The sequence below is a fragment of the Orycteropus afer genome, unplaced genomic scaffold (genome assembly GCF_000298275.1).
Source record: "Orycteropus afer afer isolate SDZICR_OR568_19922 unplaced genomic scaffold, OryAfe1.0 scaffold00291, whole genome shotgun sequence".
NCBI classification, from domain to species: domain Eukaryota; kingdom Metazoa; phylum Chordata; class Mammalia; order Tubulidentata; family Orycteropodidae; genus Orycteropus; species Orycteropus afer.
This window is the reverse complement of record NW_006921878.1, coordinates 1,921,338-1,939,912: the sequence shown is the minus strand read 5'-3', so window position 1 is coordinate 1,939,912 and position 18,575 is coordinate 1,921,338. Positions and strand designations below refer to the sequence as shown.

General features: G+C 52.2%; 2 protein-coding genes across 2 annotated transcripts in view; both read right to left on the bottom strand.

The window, feature by feature from the left end:
• Nucleotides 1–10,198: 10,198 nt before the first annotated feature.
• S1PR4 (sphingosine-1-phosphate receptor 4) lies at nt 10,199–11,338 on the bottom strand. The gene has a single exon (XM_007951083.1). It carries the CDS (start codon nt 11,336–11,338, stop codon nt 10,199–10,201), a length of 1,140 nt encoding a protein of 379 aa, XP_007949274.1.
• Nucleotides 11,339–17,190: 5,852 nt separating this feature from the next.
• The window catches only part of GNA15 (G protein subunit alpha 15), a 39,714-nt gene continuing 38,329 nt past the window's right edge, over nt 17,191–18,575 (bottom strand). The window contains exon 7 of the mRNA XM_007951017.2: nt 17,191–17,417. Coding sequence (XP_007949208.1) covers nt 17,191–17,417 — 227 coding nt within the window. The remainder of the gene's footprint in view (nt 17,418–18,575) is intronic.

Here is an 18,575-nt window from a genome sequence, read left to right as displayed (position 1 = left end):
ATTTACTCATCTTTAGCTTTGGTGGTTGGTGCATAAATTTGAATAATAGTTATATTAACTGGTCTTCCTTGTAGGCGTATGGATATTATCCTGTCACTGACAGCATTGTATTTCAGGACAGATCTTGAAACATCCTTTGTGATGATGAATGCCATGCCATTCCTCTTCAAACTGTCATTCCCAGCACAGTAGATCATATGGTTGTCTGATTCAAAATGGCCAAAACCAGTCCATTTCAGCTCACTAATGACTAGGATATTGATCTTTATGTGTTCCATTTCCTTTTTGACAACTTCCAATTTTCCTAGATTCATACTTCGTACATTCCACGTTCCAATTATTAATGGATGTTTGCAGCTGTTTCTCCTCAATTTGAGTCATGCCACGTCAGCAAATGGAGGTCTTGAAAACTTTACCTTATCCAAATGAGTAAGGCTGGTTCTACTTTGATGAAGCAGCTCTTTCCCAGTCGGATTCTGAGAGCCTTCTAACCTAAGTGACTCATCCTCCTCCTCTGTATTGGACAATGTTTCTGGTCTATTCATAAAATTGTGCAGTAATATATCAGACAGTGTTTCTCTGCCATTCATAAGGTTTTTCCTGGCCAATTCTTTGAGAAGTGGATGGCCTCCTCCTTCTTCCTAGTCTATCTCAGTCTGCAAGCTGGGCTGATACCTGTGCACCATGTGCACCCCACTGGGTTTGAAACTCACAGTGACACGTTACCACAGTAGGACAGACTGACAGACAAGTTCGTCTCCCTTAGCTGTTGGAAACCTCTCCAGCCTCCCCTTAGCTGGATCCCTACTGCTGCCTCCTTGCTCTGTCCCAGGCTCCCTGGCCTTTTTCTCTCCTTTCTCCTGCTTTCCTGCCTTGCCTCTTTGGGGTGTGGCCTGGGTTCCCTCGCCTCACCTGGATCCCTGTGGCTGACTCCTCCTTATTTATATTTATATTTATTTATATTTGGAACTAAGGAGCTGTGGTGGTGCAGTAGTTAGGCACTTGGCTGCTGACCAAAAGGTTGGTGGTGGGAACCCACCAGTTACTCTGAGGGGGAAAGATGTGGCAGTCTGCTTCCATAAAGATTACAGTCTTGGAAACTCTATGGGACAGTTGTACTTTGTCCTATAGGGTGGCTATGAGTAGGCATCAACTTGATGACAATGGGTTTGTGTTTGTTGGCTTTGCATTTGGAACATACTTACACTAAATAATTATTTGTTCTTTTGAAAAGAGTTCTGGTGGATGCCCAATCAATGCTCAGGGAAGCAGCAGTCAAGAAATCAAACGACTTATTGCACTGGGAAAATCTGCCTCAAAGGACCTCTTGGAAGTGTTAGAGAGCAAAGATGTCACTTTGAAGACTAAGGTGCACCTGACCCAAGCCATGGTGTTTTCAGTAGCATGTGAGAGCTAGACACAGAGTAAGGAAGAAAAAAGAAGAATTAATGCATGTGAATTGTGGTGTTGGCAAGAGTATTGACTGTACTGTGGACTGCTAGAAGAACGAACAAATCTGCCTTGGAAGAAGAACAGATGGAATGTTCCTTAGAAGTGAGAATGACTAGACTTCATCTCTCGTCCTTTGGTCATGTTACCAGAAGGGACTAAACCCTGTAGAAAGATACCATGCTTGGTAAAGTAGAGGGTCAATGAAAAAGGGGATGGACTGACCCCGTGGCTGTGACAGTGGCCTCAAGCACAGCAAGGACTATGAGGATGGGGCAGGACCAGGGAACGTTAAGTCTGTTGTACTTGGGGTCGCTGTAAGTCAGAACCGACTCAAGGGAACTGTGGTAGTTCAGTTTGTGTGTCAACCTGGCTGGGCCTGGTTGAGTGGCTGGGCAGCTGGTGGTAGTTATTCCCCATGAGGAGACTGGCAATCAACTCCGTGGTGGGATCTACCACAAGAAGTCTTTGGGATGGGGTCTGCTCCCTGTATATAACAAGTAGCTTTAGGTCTCTAGCCTATGGCATGCTTGGACCCTGCATGTAGCCGTGTCGTTGCTCAGCAGCCTGCTATGCTCTGCTGACCTTGGGACTTACAATGGACTTAAGTTAATGGCCTGCTGTGTGGTTTGGTAACATCAGGACTGTGCCTTTTTACTTGTCAACCTTGGCCTTCTCAGCCTCAGCAGTCCGTAGCTGTTGAGTGAAGAAATGCCTCTAGCTCCAGTGGGCTGGGAGCAGGAGGTGGAGCTGGACCCCAAGGTTGAGGGGCTTTCACTCAGCCCCTAGAGCCTGGCACTTTGAACTTGGACTTAAAGCCTCCAATTGTAAGAATAAACTCCTGTTTCTTAAGGCCATCCCATTTGTGGTATATTTCTTGTCAGAGTGGCACTGTTGTTGTTGTGATGTGCCATTGAGTCGGACCTGACTCATAGCAACCCCTCCTTGGGTTACCGAGGCAGTATCACTACAGAAGTAGATTGCCCAACCTTTCTTCCGAGGAGTGGCTGGTGGGTTTGAACCCCCAGCAGTCAAGTGCCTTAGGCACAATGCTACCAGAGCTCCTCAGAGTGGCACTAGGTAACCATAACAGATACCTAACCACAATACTTGGTGGTGCAACGGTTAAAACATTTGGCTGCTAACCAAAAGGTCGGTGGTTTGAACCCACTACTCACTCCATGGGAGAGACATGAGGCAGTCTGCTTCTGTAAAGATTTAAAAGCCTTGGAAACCTTTGGGGGCAGTTTTACTCTGTCCTATAGTCACTCTGGCAGTGTAGTGCCTAAGGCATTTGACTGCTAAGTAGAAGGCTGGCAGTTCAAATCCACCAGCCACACTTTGGGAGGAAGACTGGGCAATCTACTTCCATAGAGATACTGCCTCAGAAACCCCAGGAAGGGTTTGCTATGAGTCAGAATTGACTGGACGGCAGTGAGTGAGTTTTGACAGAGTCACGATGAGTTGGAATTGACTCAGTGGCAGTGGGTTTTGGTTTTTTGTTCATTTGAACTTCAAATTGAGTTGGGCATTCTGTGTTTGTATTTGCTAAACCTGGCGTGATGGATTGAATTGTGTCCCCCAAATATATGTGTTGTAACCCCTAACATCTATGCCTATGGTTAAGGAGCTCGAGTGGTGTAGTGGTTAAGGCATTTGACTTTTAACCAAAAAGGTCTGTGGTTCAAACCCATCAGTCACTCTGTGGAAGAAAGACGTGGCAGTCTGCTTTCTTAAAGATTTGCAGCCTTGGAAACCCAGTGGGGGTCGCAATGAGTCGGAATCCACTGATGGCAGTGAGTTTGGTTTGATTTTTACCTGTGGTTATAATCCCAATTTGGGAATGGGTTGTCTTTGTTATGTTAATGAGACATGGTTAGCGTAGGGTGTGTCTTGAGTCAATGTCTTTTGAGATATAAAAGAGATTAAACACAAGCTAGCAACCATAGATGGGGGAGGAGAGACACGAAGCTATGTGAAGGTCGCCCAGGAGCAGACGCTTGAAAGAGACAAGGACCTTCCTCCAGAACCAACAGAGAGAGAAAACCTTCCCTTAGAGTCAGCACCTTGAATTCAGACTTCTAGCCTCAAGACCCCTGGCAACCCTAGGAAGTCAGTGTCCGGGTCAGCAGACTTAATGGCCATCCACCACTCCACCTCTTGTACGGATGGCTTGTGCTGAGGCTAGAGGGTGCAGAGGACAGAAGCTCAGGCCCTTGGTGAGTTGACAGCCCAAGCTCTAGTATGACTGCTTCTGAAAAGGCCTCGAGACACCCCCCCAATAAGGCTGGTCACCTGACTACCTCTCTGTGCCTCAGTTGCTCCATCTTTCCAACAGGCTCCATGGCAGCACCTACCTGTATTCCTCGCTTCCAATGCTCCTTCATCTCTTGTACTTTGGACATAGTATCAGGAGGGCCCAGGCCCTGGAGAAGGACATGCTTGGTAAAGCTGATGGTCAGTGAGGAGGAGGAAGACCCCCATGGAGATGAACTGCCCCAGGACCTGCAGCAACGCACTCACACACGGCGACAGCTGGGAGGCTGGGCCGGACCGTGCAGCCTTGCACCCTGTTACACAAGCCGTTACTACGAGGCAGAGTCAACTGGACGACACCGACAACCGCCACCTGTATTAGCTTCCTACAGCTGCCAGCAAAGCACCACAACCCGGGGGACTGTAAAGAGCAGAAACTTACTGCCTCAGCATCTGGAGACCAGAATTCAGAATGCAGGGTGTCGGCAGGGCGGTGCCCCTGAAGGCCCAAGGGCAGGCTCCTTTCTCGCCTTGCGCAGCCTCGGGTGGCCCCTGCCTCCTTGGCTGGCACGTGGATCTTCACATGGCTGTCCTCCTTCTGTTTTACCCTGAGTCTCCTTTCTAAGAATGCAACACTTACATGGGCTCGGGACCCACCCAACTCAGCGTGACCTCGTGTGAACTTCACTGGTACCATCTGCAAAGACCCTATTTCCAAACAAGGTCACGTTCATGGGTCCTGGGAGTCAGGACCTTCCACGTATCTTTTTAGGGGTCAAGGTGCAACCTATAACAGACCTTAGCGGGGTTTTGTGAGGATGACATGAGTTAGTACAAAAGTGCTTAGGGCAATGCCAGGCACCAAGTGATGTATAAGGGTTTGTTGGTATTATTCCTTCACACACACACATACACACACACATACACACACACACGGGAGCTCTGGTGGCATAGTGCCGAAGGTATTTGACTGCTAACCAGAAGGCTGGTTGTTCAAACCCACCTTCCACTCCTTGGAAGGAAGGTTGGGCAATCTACTTCCGTGGTGATACCGCCTCGGAAACCCAAGGAGGGGTCGCTATGAGTCGGGTCCGACTCGATGGCAGTGGGTGGGTCACACACACACACCAGTTCATGACCACTGGCTAAGTGCCAGGGTCTCTACCCCTGAGCCTGCCAAATCCTCACAGCGACCCAGGAGGGCAGGGGCTGTGGACACTCCCATTTTACAGAGAAGGAAACTGAAGCCCCAACTGCTCAGAAAGGGATCAAAACTGGAGATCCTGGATGAGGTGGGGAGAAAAATGTACATCAAAATTCAAAAACACAAAAATGATGAGAATTACTGGTTGGATGGAGACTGGTGGAACGCCTGAGACTATGGCCCCGGGTTATCCTTTGGGCCTGGAAATGGACTCACTTCCATGGATTGGCTCTCAGCCCAACAATAGAAAGACATACGTGCAGAACACCTACCCCTGGGCGATGCACCCACCTGCTCTTCAGGGTTGTAGGGAGATGCACCCCTGAGAACCATCAGCCACGAGGCACCCACGGGGCAGCAATCACATGGAGGGTAAGCTGGACAGACAGGAGGGCATAGTTAAGAAGGGCACAGGGAGGAGAGGGGAGGGGAGTGTGTTACAGTCATAGACGGTAATTGGCAGTGAAATCAAAAGTGCAGGAACTGTTGAATGTAAAACAAATTTGCTCTGTAAATTTGCACCCAAAGCACAATAAAATTAAAAAATGAAGAAGAATAAGAAGAAAGAAAGAAGAGCCCATTGTGGTGGTTATATTGTGTGTCAACTTGGCTGGGCCTGGTTGAGTGGCTGGGCATCTGGATGTAGTATTCCCCATGATGAGACTGGCAATCAACTCCATGGTGGGATCTACTGGAAGCAGCTGAGTAGCTGCCTTTGGGATGTGGTCTGCTTCCTGTAGATAAGGAGAAGCCTTGGGAATGGTCTCTAGCCTATGGCACACTTGGACCCTGCATGTAGCCATGTCATTGCTCAGCAGCCTGCTATGCTCTGCCGACCTTGGAACTTACAATGGACTTAAGTTAATGGCCTGCCGTGTGGTTTGGTAACATTGGGACTGTGCCTTTTTCCTTGTCAACCTTGGGGCTTGTCAGCCTCAGCAGCCAGCAGCTGTCTGAGTGAAGAAACGCCTCAAGCTCCAATGGCTGGGAATAGGAGGTGGAGCTGGACCCCAAGGTTGGGGGGCTTTCACCCAGCCCCTAGAGCCTGGCACTTTGAACTTGGACTTAAGGCCTCCAAATTGTAAGAATGGCCATCCCATTTGTGGTATATTCCTGTCAGAGCGGCATCAGGGAACCAGAACACCCATGGTTCACAGCGGAACTAAGGAGCAGTGAGTAGCTGCTGCAGACGCCAGCATGGGGCTGTCGTTAACTCCTAGATATCCAACTGGTGAGGGTCAGGAACCTTGAGGACAGTCCTGCCACTGCCACCACCACCAACAGGGAAGAGGATGGGTGGAGGAGGAGGAGGGAAAAGAGGTTTCCAAGGCTCGGCCAAGGGCATGCTGCTGGGGCCAGTTCTCCCAGAGCTCTGGTCGCTGGGCACCTACTGTGTGCTGGCCTGGGTGCCAAGGACACAGAGATGGCCAAGCAAAGCCACAGTCTCCACCTCCCAGAGCTCAGAGTCCAGAGGAGGAGATGGATGCCCAACCAGGGGGAGGTCAGAACCATAATGAGGGCACCCAAGTGGCTGGGGGAGCCCAGAGGAGGCCCAGGGAGGAGAAATCTGTGAAACCTTCCTGGAGGAGGTGATGCTTCAGCTGAGACCCGGAGGATGGGCAGGCAACAGTCAAGTGAAGAATGAGAGAAGGTGCAGGCCCAGCAGAGGCGGAGCCATGATGGGGGTGCAAAGGCACAGGAGCTCCGATGAGACCTAGGAAGGGGAAAGCAGGGGAGGCTTCCTGGAGGAGGTGATGCTTCAACTGAGACCTGGAGCATGCCACCCTAGTGGGGCTGACAAAGGGATGTGCAAAGGCTATGAGACAGGAGGAAGCAGCAGACAGTTCAGGTCGATCCAGCAGAGAGTGGGAGGCCCCCCAGGGCAGAGGAGGGGATGGGGCCGGCTCACACAGTCGGAGAGCCTCAGGGTAGCCCAGATGCCCCTCATCCCAAATCCCACCTAGACCCCCACCCTGCCTGCTGTGGTCCCCAAGCAACACATTCAGAGCGGGAAGCCCGAACTCATAAGGACCGTCCTGGCCCGTCCTGTGCTTCACGTAAGTGCCTGAGCAGTCTCTTCCCCTGTGCACTAGACCCCTCCGCCACGACGGGAATGTTCTAGACTTGCATGGGCCCAAACGGCAGCTACTGAGCCCTTGCAAGGCGGCCAGTGCAGCTGAACAACTGAAGTTTCCATTTCATTTTATTTTCCTGGAAATTGCTGCAGGCGACCACAGCAAAGGGAACCAACCCAGCTGTGCCCAGTCAGCCCCGACTCAGGGCACGCATGTCAGAGGAGGACTGTGCGCCCCAGGGTCTTCAGCTGGGACCTTTCGGAAGCAGATCACCAGGCCTTTCTTCCAAAGTGCCCCTGGGTGGGTTTGAACCGCCAGCCTTTGGCTAGTAGCCAAGCACTTAGCTGTGCTCCACACAGTCTCCTCCCATGTGACTAGCGGCCACTATGCTGGACAGCACAGTAAAGACTCAATACTTCCCGTGTTGTAGAGGCAAAAACAGGCTCAGGCTCAGAGACCGGCCCACACGTGCCCAAGGGGCAGACAGAGCTGGATCCTCACCCCTGTGCCCTGAGCACTCCCCCTCCACTTGACAACACAGTCCCAACCTCAAAGGCTGGCCTCCCACACTTCCCACTGCCATCAAGTCAATTCCACCTCATAAGGACCCCATTGAGTTTCCAAGGCTGTAAATCTTTATGGACTTAAAGAAGACTGCCTTGTCTTTCTTCCGTGGAGCAGCTGGTGGGTTTGAACCTCTGACCTTCTGATTAGCTGCCAAATGCCTTATCCACTGGGCCACCAGAGCTCCTTCAAAGGTTGGCCATCAAACATGAAATAAAATATTTAAGGTCTACATGACATACTTTTTATAGCTCCTCACTTTAAATGGGACAGTGTGTGAGGAACCCTGCTATCTTATCCCTATTTTGTGGCTGTAGGTGGTTGCCATCAAGCAGTTCCGACTTGAGGTGACCCCGTGTGTCCATGCCTTTGGGAAGCAGACCACCAGGCCTGTCTTCTGAGGGACATCTGGGAGGGTTTGAACTGCCAACCTTCCGGCAGGTCATCAAGCATCACCCAGGTATTCCACACATTTAGATAGGAAAACAGGCCCAGCGACGTTGGGCCACGGAAGGAGATGGGGCGGGAGCTCAGGCCTGACTGATCCTAAGTTCTATTTGAAGCTCCACCAGCTGCAGGCGGGGCCAGGGCCTGGACCGGCCTCTGTCTTGGGAGCTTTCGGGAGGGGAAGGTTGTAGAAAGTTCTAGCAACTGGAGAAAGAGAGGAGGCAGGTGGGAGGTGGGGACTTTCAAGGACTAGCTTAGTCCTGGGTGGAGGAAAAGAAAGAACTTTCTACCAAAGAAATAAAATTGTCCGTGTTTTCAGGGCTGCCACCTGCACTGCCCAATATGGGAGTCCTGTGGGGGTGTTGAAGGAGCCATGGTGGGACAAGGGATAAGCACTCAGCTGCCAACTGATAGGTTTGCGGTTCAAACCCACCCAGCAGCCCCACAGGGAAAGGACCTGGCAGTCTGTTCCCATAAAGACGACAGCCTTGGAAATCCTGTGGGTGGTAGTACTCTGTCCCGTGGGGTCACTAGGAGTCAGAATCTTCTCAAGGGCACGGAAGAATGACAATGTCAATTAATTAACATTAAATCAAGGTAAGAGTTCCTGGGTCGCACAGGCCACCTCCCAGACTGAGGGCTCCATACTGGACAGAGCAGACGGACAACATGTCCCCCAGGAGGCCCTGCATGGCGATCGGCTCTGGGAGTGTACCTCAGGCTGCGAGTCCTGCCAGAGCCCATAATGGGGAAGGGCCAGGTGACTAGTTCCAAAGCAAAAGCTAGAGGACTGGGCGGATGCCCCCAGGCCAGGAGGACCGAGTGCCCCTCTGCCGGTCCCCAGACCAAGTCCCCGAAAGACACAGAGGCCAGAGACTGTGGCGGCAGTTCAGTTTAGCTTATGAAAAACCAGCCAGACAAGGTAAGGGTCCTGGGGAGTCGGGGAGGAGTGGGGGGGGCCCAGACTGGGATCCTGGCAGGGACAGGGAAAGGGGAAGTGAGCGAGAAGGGGCGGGCGTGGGAAGTCTCGCAACAGCCAGACACACTGGTTGGTTATACACTTCTGGTGAGAGTGTTTGGCAGCACACGTGTGCACACACATGCAAACATGTACACACAGTACACGTATAGCCACACATGTACACATGTGCAAGCATTCACACCACACACATGCACATGCAGGTGAACACATGCAGTACATGAACAGACACATGTACACACACAAAGACATGCACACATTCAATCACACACACTGCACACATGCACACAATACACACGTGAGTGCACACATGCATGTGCATATGGGTGTGTGCAAGAGTGCACACATGTGCACATACACATCTGCACACAATGCATGCAAAAGTGCACACTGTATACACACACATGTGCACACACACTCTCAGACAAGAAAACTGACCCACACAGAGGTGTCTGCATACACACAGGCATATGACTATCATATGGTATCTATGTTGCACTCAAGGCACACACACAAGCACACCACGATATACTAGTTCTCACACATACACAGTCACAAACACCGCACACACAGGCACACTCACATACATAGCCATGGGATGCTGTCTCCCTCCCTTTCTGTTTCCCCCCTTTCCCACACCCACCCACCCACCCCACCACGCACACCCACACCCACACACAGGGATCCATCCACACACAGACACACACGCCCTCAACCCCATCCCTTGTCCTCACAACCACACCCCCAAGCACACAGCACTCCCTCACTCTCTGGCGGGAGCTGCACCCACTTGCACTTGGCCCTCCAGCCCGCACACCGCCCCTTGGCCGGCACACATGAACAAGAGGGAGGCAGTGACATGTCAAACCATCACTGAATGTCGTTGTTGTCAGGGCATCAAACCCACAGCCTGGCCCTCGCAGCCTGGGCCCAGGACTCCCCAGAGTAACACAGGAGTCCACATGCAGGCAAACTCACTGCCCCCTTGGACCTCTCTCTGCTCCAATTGGGCTGTCTCCCCGTTCTCCATGGAAACGTCTGGAAACTTCTGGAAACCTGCTTGGCATCACAGGAGGCCTCGGGGAGGACCCCACAGCCTCAGCTGAACCCTTCTCTCACGCGCCCCTCCTGAACCCCGCAGGCCCCCCCGGCCACCCTCTCCGGCCAGTGGAGGACACGGCTGGACGCACGCCTGGCACCTGTCCCGTCACCCCAACCTTGGCCTCAGGCGCTCCTGACGCTGGAGATGCTGGACAGGGGCTCCCGCATGCGGAAGCTGAGCGACCTGGAGCCCCGGAAGCTGTCCCTGGGCCTCAGCGAGCTGTCGGTGGTGGAGGCCCCGGAGTGCGCCTCGGCGGCGCGGGCCAGGCAGTCCCCGGGGCCGCGCACGCCCAGCCGCAGACAGCCGCAGCACAGGAAGCTTAGCACCGCCCGGCACACCTCGCGGCTGCGGAACGAGTAGATGACCGGGTTGATGGCGGAGTTGAGCACGGCCAGCGTGAGGATCCAGTCCATGCCCCGCAGGTACTCCTGGGCCCACACGTTGGAGCCGAAGACGTCGGAGAGCAGCAGGCCGAAGAGCGGCCCCCAGCACACCAGGAAGGCCGCCAGGATCATGAGCACCGTCTGCAGCAGCCGGTGCGACCGCGGCGCCCGGCGCTGGCTGAGCCGCACCACCCTGAAGATGGCGCCATAAAGCACCGTGATGGTGGCGAGGATGGCGGCGAAGACGACCACGCAGAACAGGATGTACTCCTTGGCGTAGAGCGGCAGGAGGCTGGAGCAGCGCTCGAAGTGGCACACGCAGTTCCAGCCGAGCAGCGGCAGCAGTCCTAGCAGCGCGGCCAGCAGCCAGCACAGGCCCATGAAGCCGTAGACGCGCACCGTCTTGGTGACGCGGCTCTCGGCCACCAGGTGCACCATGGTGGCGAAGCGCTCGATGGCAGTGAACAGGAGGCTGAAGGTGGACGCCGCCAGGGCCATGAAGAGCAGGCCCTCCCTCAGGAACCACTCGGTGGGCGCCAGGTGGAAGGTGTGGGCCCCCGAGAGCAGGACGTTGGCCAGGTAGGCCACACCTGTGAGCAGGTCGCTCAGCGTGATGTTGACGAGGCAGTAGAACACCCAGCGGCGGGATCTCATGCGGGTGGCGATGGCTGCCAACACCAGCAGGTTCTCCAGCACCACCAGGCAGCTCACAGCCACGAAGAGGGCCCGCAGGGCCCCCAGGCCACTGGCCTCGGGCCCCCCGCGCCACGCCAGGCGCCCCGAGTGGTTGTAGTGCAGCACGATGAGCTGGCTGTGCCCCTCGGCTGCCAGCCACTGGCAAGACTCAGGGGCCACCGCCGGGGACCCTGTGACGTTCATAACGGCCCCCGGGGCAGACTGAGGCCCTGGCGGCTGGGCCCCGCAGGGTGGGGCCGCCGCCTTGCCCGGCTTGTTTCCTGTTGTTTGAAATTTCCTGTTTTGCTCAAGGTACCCCCAGGGTGGTGGTGAGGCCAAGGGACTAGGAGGAGAAACCCAACGGTCGGCTCAACGGGGCCCAGGGAGGGTGCTGTGACCAGCCCCTGCTGCAGACCCAGTCCTGGTCCAGCTGTCCACTTCCGGTCCTTGAAAGCCATCGAGGGGCAGGGGTAACTGTCAGAGTCACGCAGGGGGGAAACGGTCCCCACCCATCCCCACCCACCCTGAGCTACGCCCTCCAGGTCTCCTGCAGGACCCCAGCTTCTAGAAGCCTGCCTGGAACAGTATGCTCTTCTGGGCCAGGTTTTGGGGTCTGGGGGCTGGAAATAGAACAGAGGGAGCAGCAGTGTAAGTGTGACTATGACGCAGACCTCTCCTCCCACCCCACAGAACCCCCTTGGCCAGACCAACTGCACCCCCCCGAAGGGTGGGCATTTATGTCCCATGGAGGAGCACAGGTATCCCTAGGGGTGCACAGGGGTCTCATGGGGACACAGGTGTTCCATGAAAGGGATACATGTCGCCAGAAGCATTCTGGCTACATTCTCCTAAGACAGATTGATTCATGGTCTCTTCAGTATTCTTCCCCTCCCCATAACTGGAATGCATTAATTCCTCAAGAATCGAATGAAAAACATTGTCCAGCTCTCACATGCATATGAGGTGACTGAAAATACCATGGCTTGGGGCAGGCACACCTTACCTCAAAGTGACATCTTTGCTCTGCAGCACTTTGTTGTTGTTGTTAGGTGCCGTGGAGCCGTCTCCGACTCATAGTGACCCTATGCACAGCAGAACAATGCACTGCTCGCTCTTGTGCCAGTCTCACGATCCTTGCTATACCTGAGTTCAACACTTTGAAGAGGTCTTTTGTAGCAGATATGCTCAGTGCAATAGGCCATTTGGTTTCTTGACTGCTGCTTCCATGAGCCTTGATTGTGGCTCCAAGTAAAATGAAATCCTTGATGTATAATATTTGTTTCTGTTTCCTTTTTGGAGGTCCAATTTACATATAGTGAAATGTACAGGTTGTTAGTGGACTATTCTATGACTGTGGACAAATGCTGGCATCCTTGTCACCCCAGTTCCTGCCAAGGTATAGATCATTCTCATCTAGAATGTCCCCTCAGTCCCCTTGTTTTTATGCATTTCAGAAATGGAATCATGCTGTCTGTGTTGTGTGTGTGAGAGATCTTCTTTCTCTCAAAATTATGTTTTTGAGATTCTGCAGAACATGTCTACAGTAGTTGTAGTTTATTCTTTTTCACTGCTGTCTAATATTCCACATTAGGAATGTGGAATGTACTATAACTTAAAAAAATTAATTCTTCTGTTGATGAGCATTTGGGGGATAGTGTTTTTTCCTTCTGCAAAAATTATAATGGAGTAAATGTTTATGCTCCTGTCTCCTGGATACAAATTCTCCAGCATGTGAGGTTGCTGGGTTGTAGGATGTGGACTGTGTATGTACATGTGGTATAAGGAAGACTGAAGAAGAATTGATGCATTTGAATTAAGATGTTGGCAAAGAATATTACGGTGCAGTGAATTCCTTGGTATGGCCCTTTTAGCCATTGTCTATGACTGGGTAAGACTGCAAATATGAGGGGTTGTGGCCCACCAGTGGAATAGGGTAGCTTGCTAATGACGTAAACAAGGTACATGGCATGCTTGTGGGGGTGGGACCATGCAAATAAAGTGAATGGAACCTTAATGTGGGGATTAGTCGGTTTTGCCATCCTGCTAGGCTTCAGATGGGCCCTCTCAGAGGCAGAAATAAGGGATCTGACGACCACCAAGATGAAGAAGTGGAGTGCTTCCTGTGGGCACAGGGTCCTTGCTCTGGGAGCCCCTTCGATCGGGGAGGCAGAAAGCCATAACACAGGAGATGGCGCGAGATGGTGAGAAGCCGTGGTAGCAGAACCAGGACACCGGCAGGGGACCGTGGCAGACGAGATGACACAGTGGGCTTCCCAGCCACAGAGGGAGGAAGCTGAGTGCCTCTGGGCTGAGGCTTGCTGGTGGTGGAGGGGGCTTCTGGATGCTACTTTGCAGAGCTAAAGAACTTTGTCAGAAGGCTGGCAGTTCAAACCCACCAGCCACTCCTCAGAAGGAAGATGGGGCAATCTACTTCCAAAGTGATACTGCCTTAGAAACCCAAGGAGGAGGGGTCGCTATGAGTCGGGTCCGACTCGACGGCACGTAACGACACAACAACAACAAAGAGCTTTGTAACACTTGCCCAAGCAGGGCAGAGGCTGCAGGCTGTGGGGCCAAGAGGCCATGGGCTGAGGGCCAGCAAGAGGTGCACCTGTAGGCACAGCTGGGAAGAGGCTGTCCTGGTCAAAGAACTGTATCCCAATCATTCCTGAACCTGAATTGTAGCCTGTTACTGCCATAATAAATCCCATCATCGTGAGTATCATCTGTGAGTTCCATGTGGCCATTGCAATGAATTATCACACCCAGCAGAGAAGTAGGCAGTGCTGTGGGAGGGACGGCTGGTGTCAGAATTGCTAAAAAGGTTTGAGGGTGGAGGTGTGTCTGACCTCTATCTCAGAGGAATTGGCTCTGGCCTTTTGACCTTGGCCTTCTTTCCCTCTTGTGAACTAAGAAGAGTCAGAGGCCTCCTCCACTCCATTTTGACAGCTGTACCCAGGAAAGTGGCTGAATGAACTCGGCTGAGCGCACAGGGCAGTACTACGCAGCTGTAACAAAGGAGGAGGAGGATGGCCCTATCAACAGAATGGAGTCGTTTCCAGGACCTAGGTTAGGTTGTTTTTGTTTTAAGTGCAAAAGTATATGTAATATGCTACTGTTTGTATAATAAAGAAAGGGAAGTAATATATACACATACGGCAAACAACAACAACAACAACTACTTATTTTTGCAAAAGAAACAACGAAGATAAATCAGGAACTAATGAATTGGTAAGTAGGATTGAAATTGAAAATGGGAGGGAATACTTTGAGTGAATAATAGAGTTTTTGTGTAGTGTTGGAGCGCTGGTGGCACAGGGCCTAAGGCATCTGACTGCTAACCAGAAGGTTGGTGGTTCAAACCCACCAGCCACTCCATGGAAACAGGACTGGGGCAATCTATTTCTGTAAATATTTACTGCCTCAGAAACCCAGAGGGGGTCGCTATGAGTCGGAATCCACTTGATGGCAGTGAGGTTTTTTTTTTTTTGGTTTTTTTTTTTTGTGTGTGTAGTTTTAAAATGAGGGAGCTCTGGTAGCATAGTGGCTAAGACACTTGCCTGCTAACCAGACGGCTGGCGGTTCAAACCCACCAGCCACTCCTCGGAAGGAAGGTTGGGCAATCCTACTTCCGTAGTGATACTGCCTCGGAAACCCAAGGAGGGGTCGCTATGAGTCGGGGCCGACTCGACGGCACATAACAACAACAACAACAACAAGTTTTAAAATGAGGCCCTGGACAGCACAAACAGTTCAGAGTTCGACTCCTTGCCAGAAGGCTGACAGTTCAAACCCACCCAGAGACTCCATGGAAGAAAGGCCTGGTGACCTGCTTCCATGAAGACTGCGACCTTGAAAGGCCTATGGAACTCTGTGCACGTGGCCTCTCCATCAGTTGGAATGGACTCAACAGCAGCAGCAGTTTTTCCTGGAAAAAAGACTTTGTTAATGTTTCCTAGGTCAAAAAATATAAAATTAAATGGATAAGGTGGAGAAAAAAACACTTCAGAATGAAATACAGCTAGAAAACAAATGAACTAGACAGTATTTCAAATGAACGGCATAACCACACTGGAGAAAAAAAGAACCAGCCCACAGTGCTGTCAAACACAGTGCTGAGTCCAAAAGAGAAAACGAATGGCACAGAAAACTGCACGTTGTTTAGTGAGTTCGCCGCTGGGGGTGGTTTGGGTGTGGCAATCCCGAAACTATCATATGTATTATGGGTTTGAGAAAAGTAGCAGATACATTGATATTATCAGGAACCAGGGTCTTCAATGGGGGAGGAAAATGAAACAAAGCAAAACACCCATCCAAACTACGTGAACTGCAGTTTCTCCACCCTCGCTTCTGAAGAACACCCTGGCTGCACTTCTTCCAGGACAGGCTTGTCCGTTCCTCTGGCAGTTCGTGGTATATTCCGTATTCCTCACCAACACCGCGGTTCGAATATGTCAGTTCTTTCCGTCTTCCTTTCTCTACTGTCCGGCTTTCACATGCACATGAGGCGATTGAAAAGACCATGGCTTGGGCCAGGCGCACCTCAACCCTCAGAATGACATCTTTGCTTTGGAACACTTTAAAAAGGACTTTTGCAGCAGATTGGCCCAATGCAATACGTCGTTTGATTTCTTGACTGCGGCTTCCATGGGTGTGGATAGTTGAAACTAAAGTATGGTGTTTGGTTAGTAATAATATACCGATATTGGTTTCTGAGTGGTAACAAAAGGACCACACGAGTATGAGATGTTACTAACGCGACTCTGGCCGTGGCCTCGGTGGGAAGTATTTGTACCATCTTCTTAATTTTTCTGACCATCTATTTTTTTTGTAAACATAAAAAGTGTGTATTTTCACCAAATGTGCTGGATGAATGAATGGAATCTTGGCTCTGTACACCCAAGTGTGTAACTTCAGTCAAATTATCCACCCTCTCTGTGCCTCAGTTTCCTCGTCTGTAAAATGGGGGTGATGCAGCTTGTAGGTCAAGGGGCAGCCCTGAGGGTAGTGGGAGGGATGATCCAGAGTCTAGGACAAAGTGGACCCCTCCTCGTTGTCCTCGTCCTCGTCCAAGCTGGGCAGTGGCTGCTACGGGAATTTTTGGGGAAGTGGCAACTACCGTCTCCTCACCCAGAGAGAGGAGCTGAGCCTCCACCTCCTGCCTCAAAGGGAGCGGCTCAGCACAGGTGGCTGGATAGTAGAACTTCCCCTCCTTCCCTATGTTGCTATCCCTACCCCCTCAACCACCAGAACCTCTGGACCCGGGGCAGACGATCTGAAGAAGCAACGCGAGAGACACAGATAGGATGCTGGCGACCGAGTTCCTAAGAAATCACAGCTTTCCAGAGTGTCATTTTTTTTTTTTTTAATGCCTCAAGGGGCCCCGCAGGTGAGGAAATAAATACAGAAAGGTGGGAGATTCAGTCTGTTCCTGCCCCGACCTAGAAGGGAGGGAGTGCCTGTGGGCCTTCATTTTCCTCATCTGTAAAACAAGGAGGGAGGTGGTCTGGGAAAAGGACAGCACTTTCTGGCGGTCTCCTGATCCCTGGGAAGGTGAAGGCCCTGCGCTGCCGCCTACTGTCCACGAGGTGGCGCCAGAGCCCACGTCTCTGGGCCTAAAGGACCGCGCCCACCCCATCCCCCACACCCCGCTCCCGGAGGTGCGTCCCTTGCAGGGGCCCCAGACCCCCTGCACAGGAGGGGACATCCCGGGACTGGGCCTCCTCTGAGAGTCACACCCACTCAGAGACTCCAGCCCCTGCTTTTTAAACATTTTTTCCCCTCTGGCATCACAAATGGCTGTTTTACTCCCTTTCCAAGCAGGGAAACTGAGTCAAGGAAGGGTGAACCGTCCTGGTGAGAAACAGAGAGGTGTGCCCATCAGTCGCCCACCCCCTCCCACTTGCTCGCGCCTGGCCTGCCTGCCACCTGGGCCTAGAACGACAAGGGGCTTTGGGAGCCTACGTAGCACGTGGCCTTGTGCGCATGCGCCGCTTGGTCTGCCCTGCGCCCCTGTCGATAGGGCGGGTCTGAGCCCTGGAGGGACGGGTCCTGGGTTACAGCAGGTTTATCTCGTCCAGGTAGCGGGCGAGCACGGAGTCCCGCACGTCCTTGAAGACCTTTTTGATGTTCTGCGTGTCCGTGGCGCACGTGTAGTGGCTGAAGAGGCGGCGGGAGCGCGGGGTCTTCTTGCTGCCCTTGGCATCCTCGTCACAGCCCGAGTACATGCCCGTATACATGTCTAGGATGAACCTCTTGGCTGCCTCAGCATCCTGTTTGGGGCCTGGAGAAAAGGATGACGGGAGATCAGGACGTGTGGCATGTGGGGGGCTCTGAGAAGGGTTGATGAGGGACCCCGCTTTCCAATAACCACAGTATCGGGGTAAAAGAGTGAGAATAATCACTCCGAGTTTCGAGTTCCTGTGGGTTGATGCAGCCTCTTAGTTATAGCTGGTCCCATGCTGAAGCAAGTCAATGGGAGCATCAACTAGTCAGGAGAGTCACGTGGCTGACATGGCCCAATGGGATTCTGCTTTGGGACTTTGGCACTGGGAGGCTGGGAGCCTGGAGCTGAAGAGACAGGCTACGCAGAAAGGAAACTGAGGCCAAGAGAAGGGGAGGGCAGTTCTCCAAACGCAGCTTAAGTGGCTCCCTGGTTAGGCAGGTGGCACACTCATTACTGATGTGTTGAAAGTTCGGGTGAATTAAGGACTTCAGAGCCTCTGACTCGGTGGCACTGTGACTTACTCTTGTTGTTGGACTCATAGTGACCCCAGGTGAAAGAGTCGACCGCGGCATAGGGTTTCCTAGACTAACCCTTACGGGTCGCCATCCGTTTGTCAGTGTGCTGTGCTGTGGTGGCTGTATATTGCTGTGATGTTGGAAGCTGTACCGAACAGATTGCAAATGCCGGCAGGGTCACCCGGGGTGGACAGGTTCAGTGGGGCTTCTGGACTCAGAGACGAAGAAGAAGGACCTGGCCACTGAAAACCTTCTGAGTAGCAGCAGAAGACTGTCTGATACAGTGCCTGAGGATGAGCCCCTCCAGTCAGACGGCACTCAAAATACGACTGGGAAAGAGCTGCCTCCTCAAAGTGGAGCCGGCTGTAATGACATGGGTGGAGTAAAGCTTTCGGGACCTCTATTTGCTGATGACTCAAAATGAGAACAAGCAGCTTCAAACAGCCATTAATTATCGGAACATGGAATGTACGAAGTATGAATGTAGGAATTTTGAAGTTGTCAAAAATGAAATGGAATGTATAAAGATCAATATCCTAGGCATTACTGAGCTGAAATGGACTGGTTTTGGCCATTGTGAATCAGACAACCATGTGATCTACTGTGCTGGGCATGACAAGTTGAAGAGGAATGGTGTGGCATTCATTGTCACAAAGAATGTTTCAAGATCTGTCCTGAAGTACAACGCTGCCAGTGATAG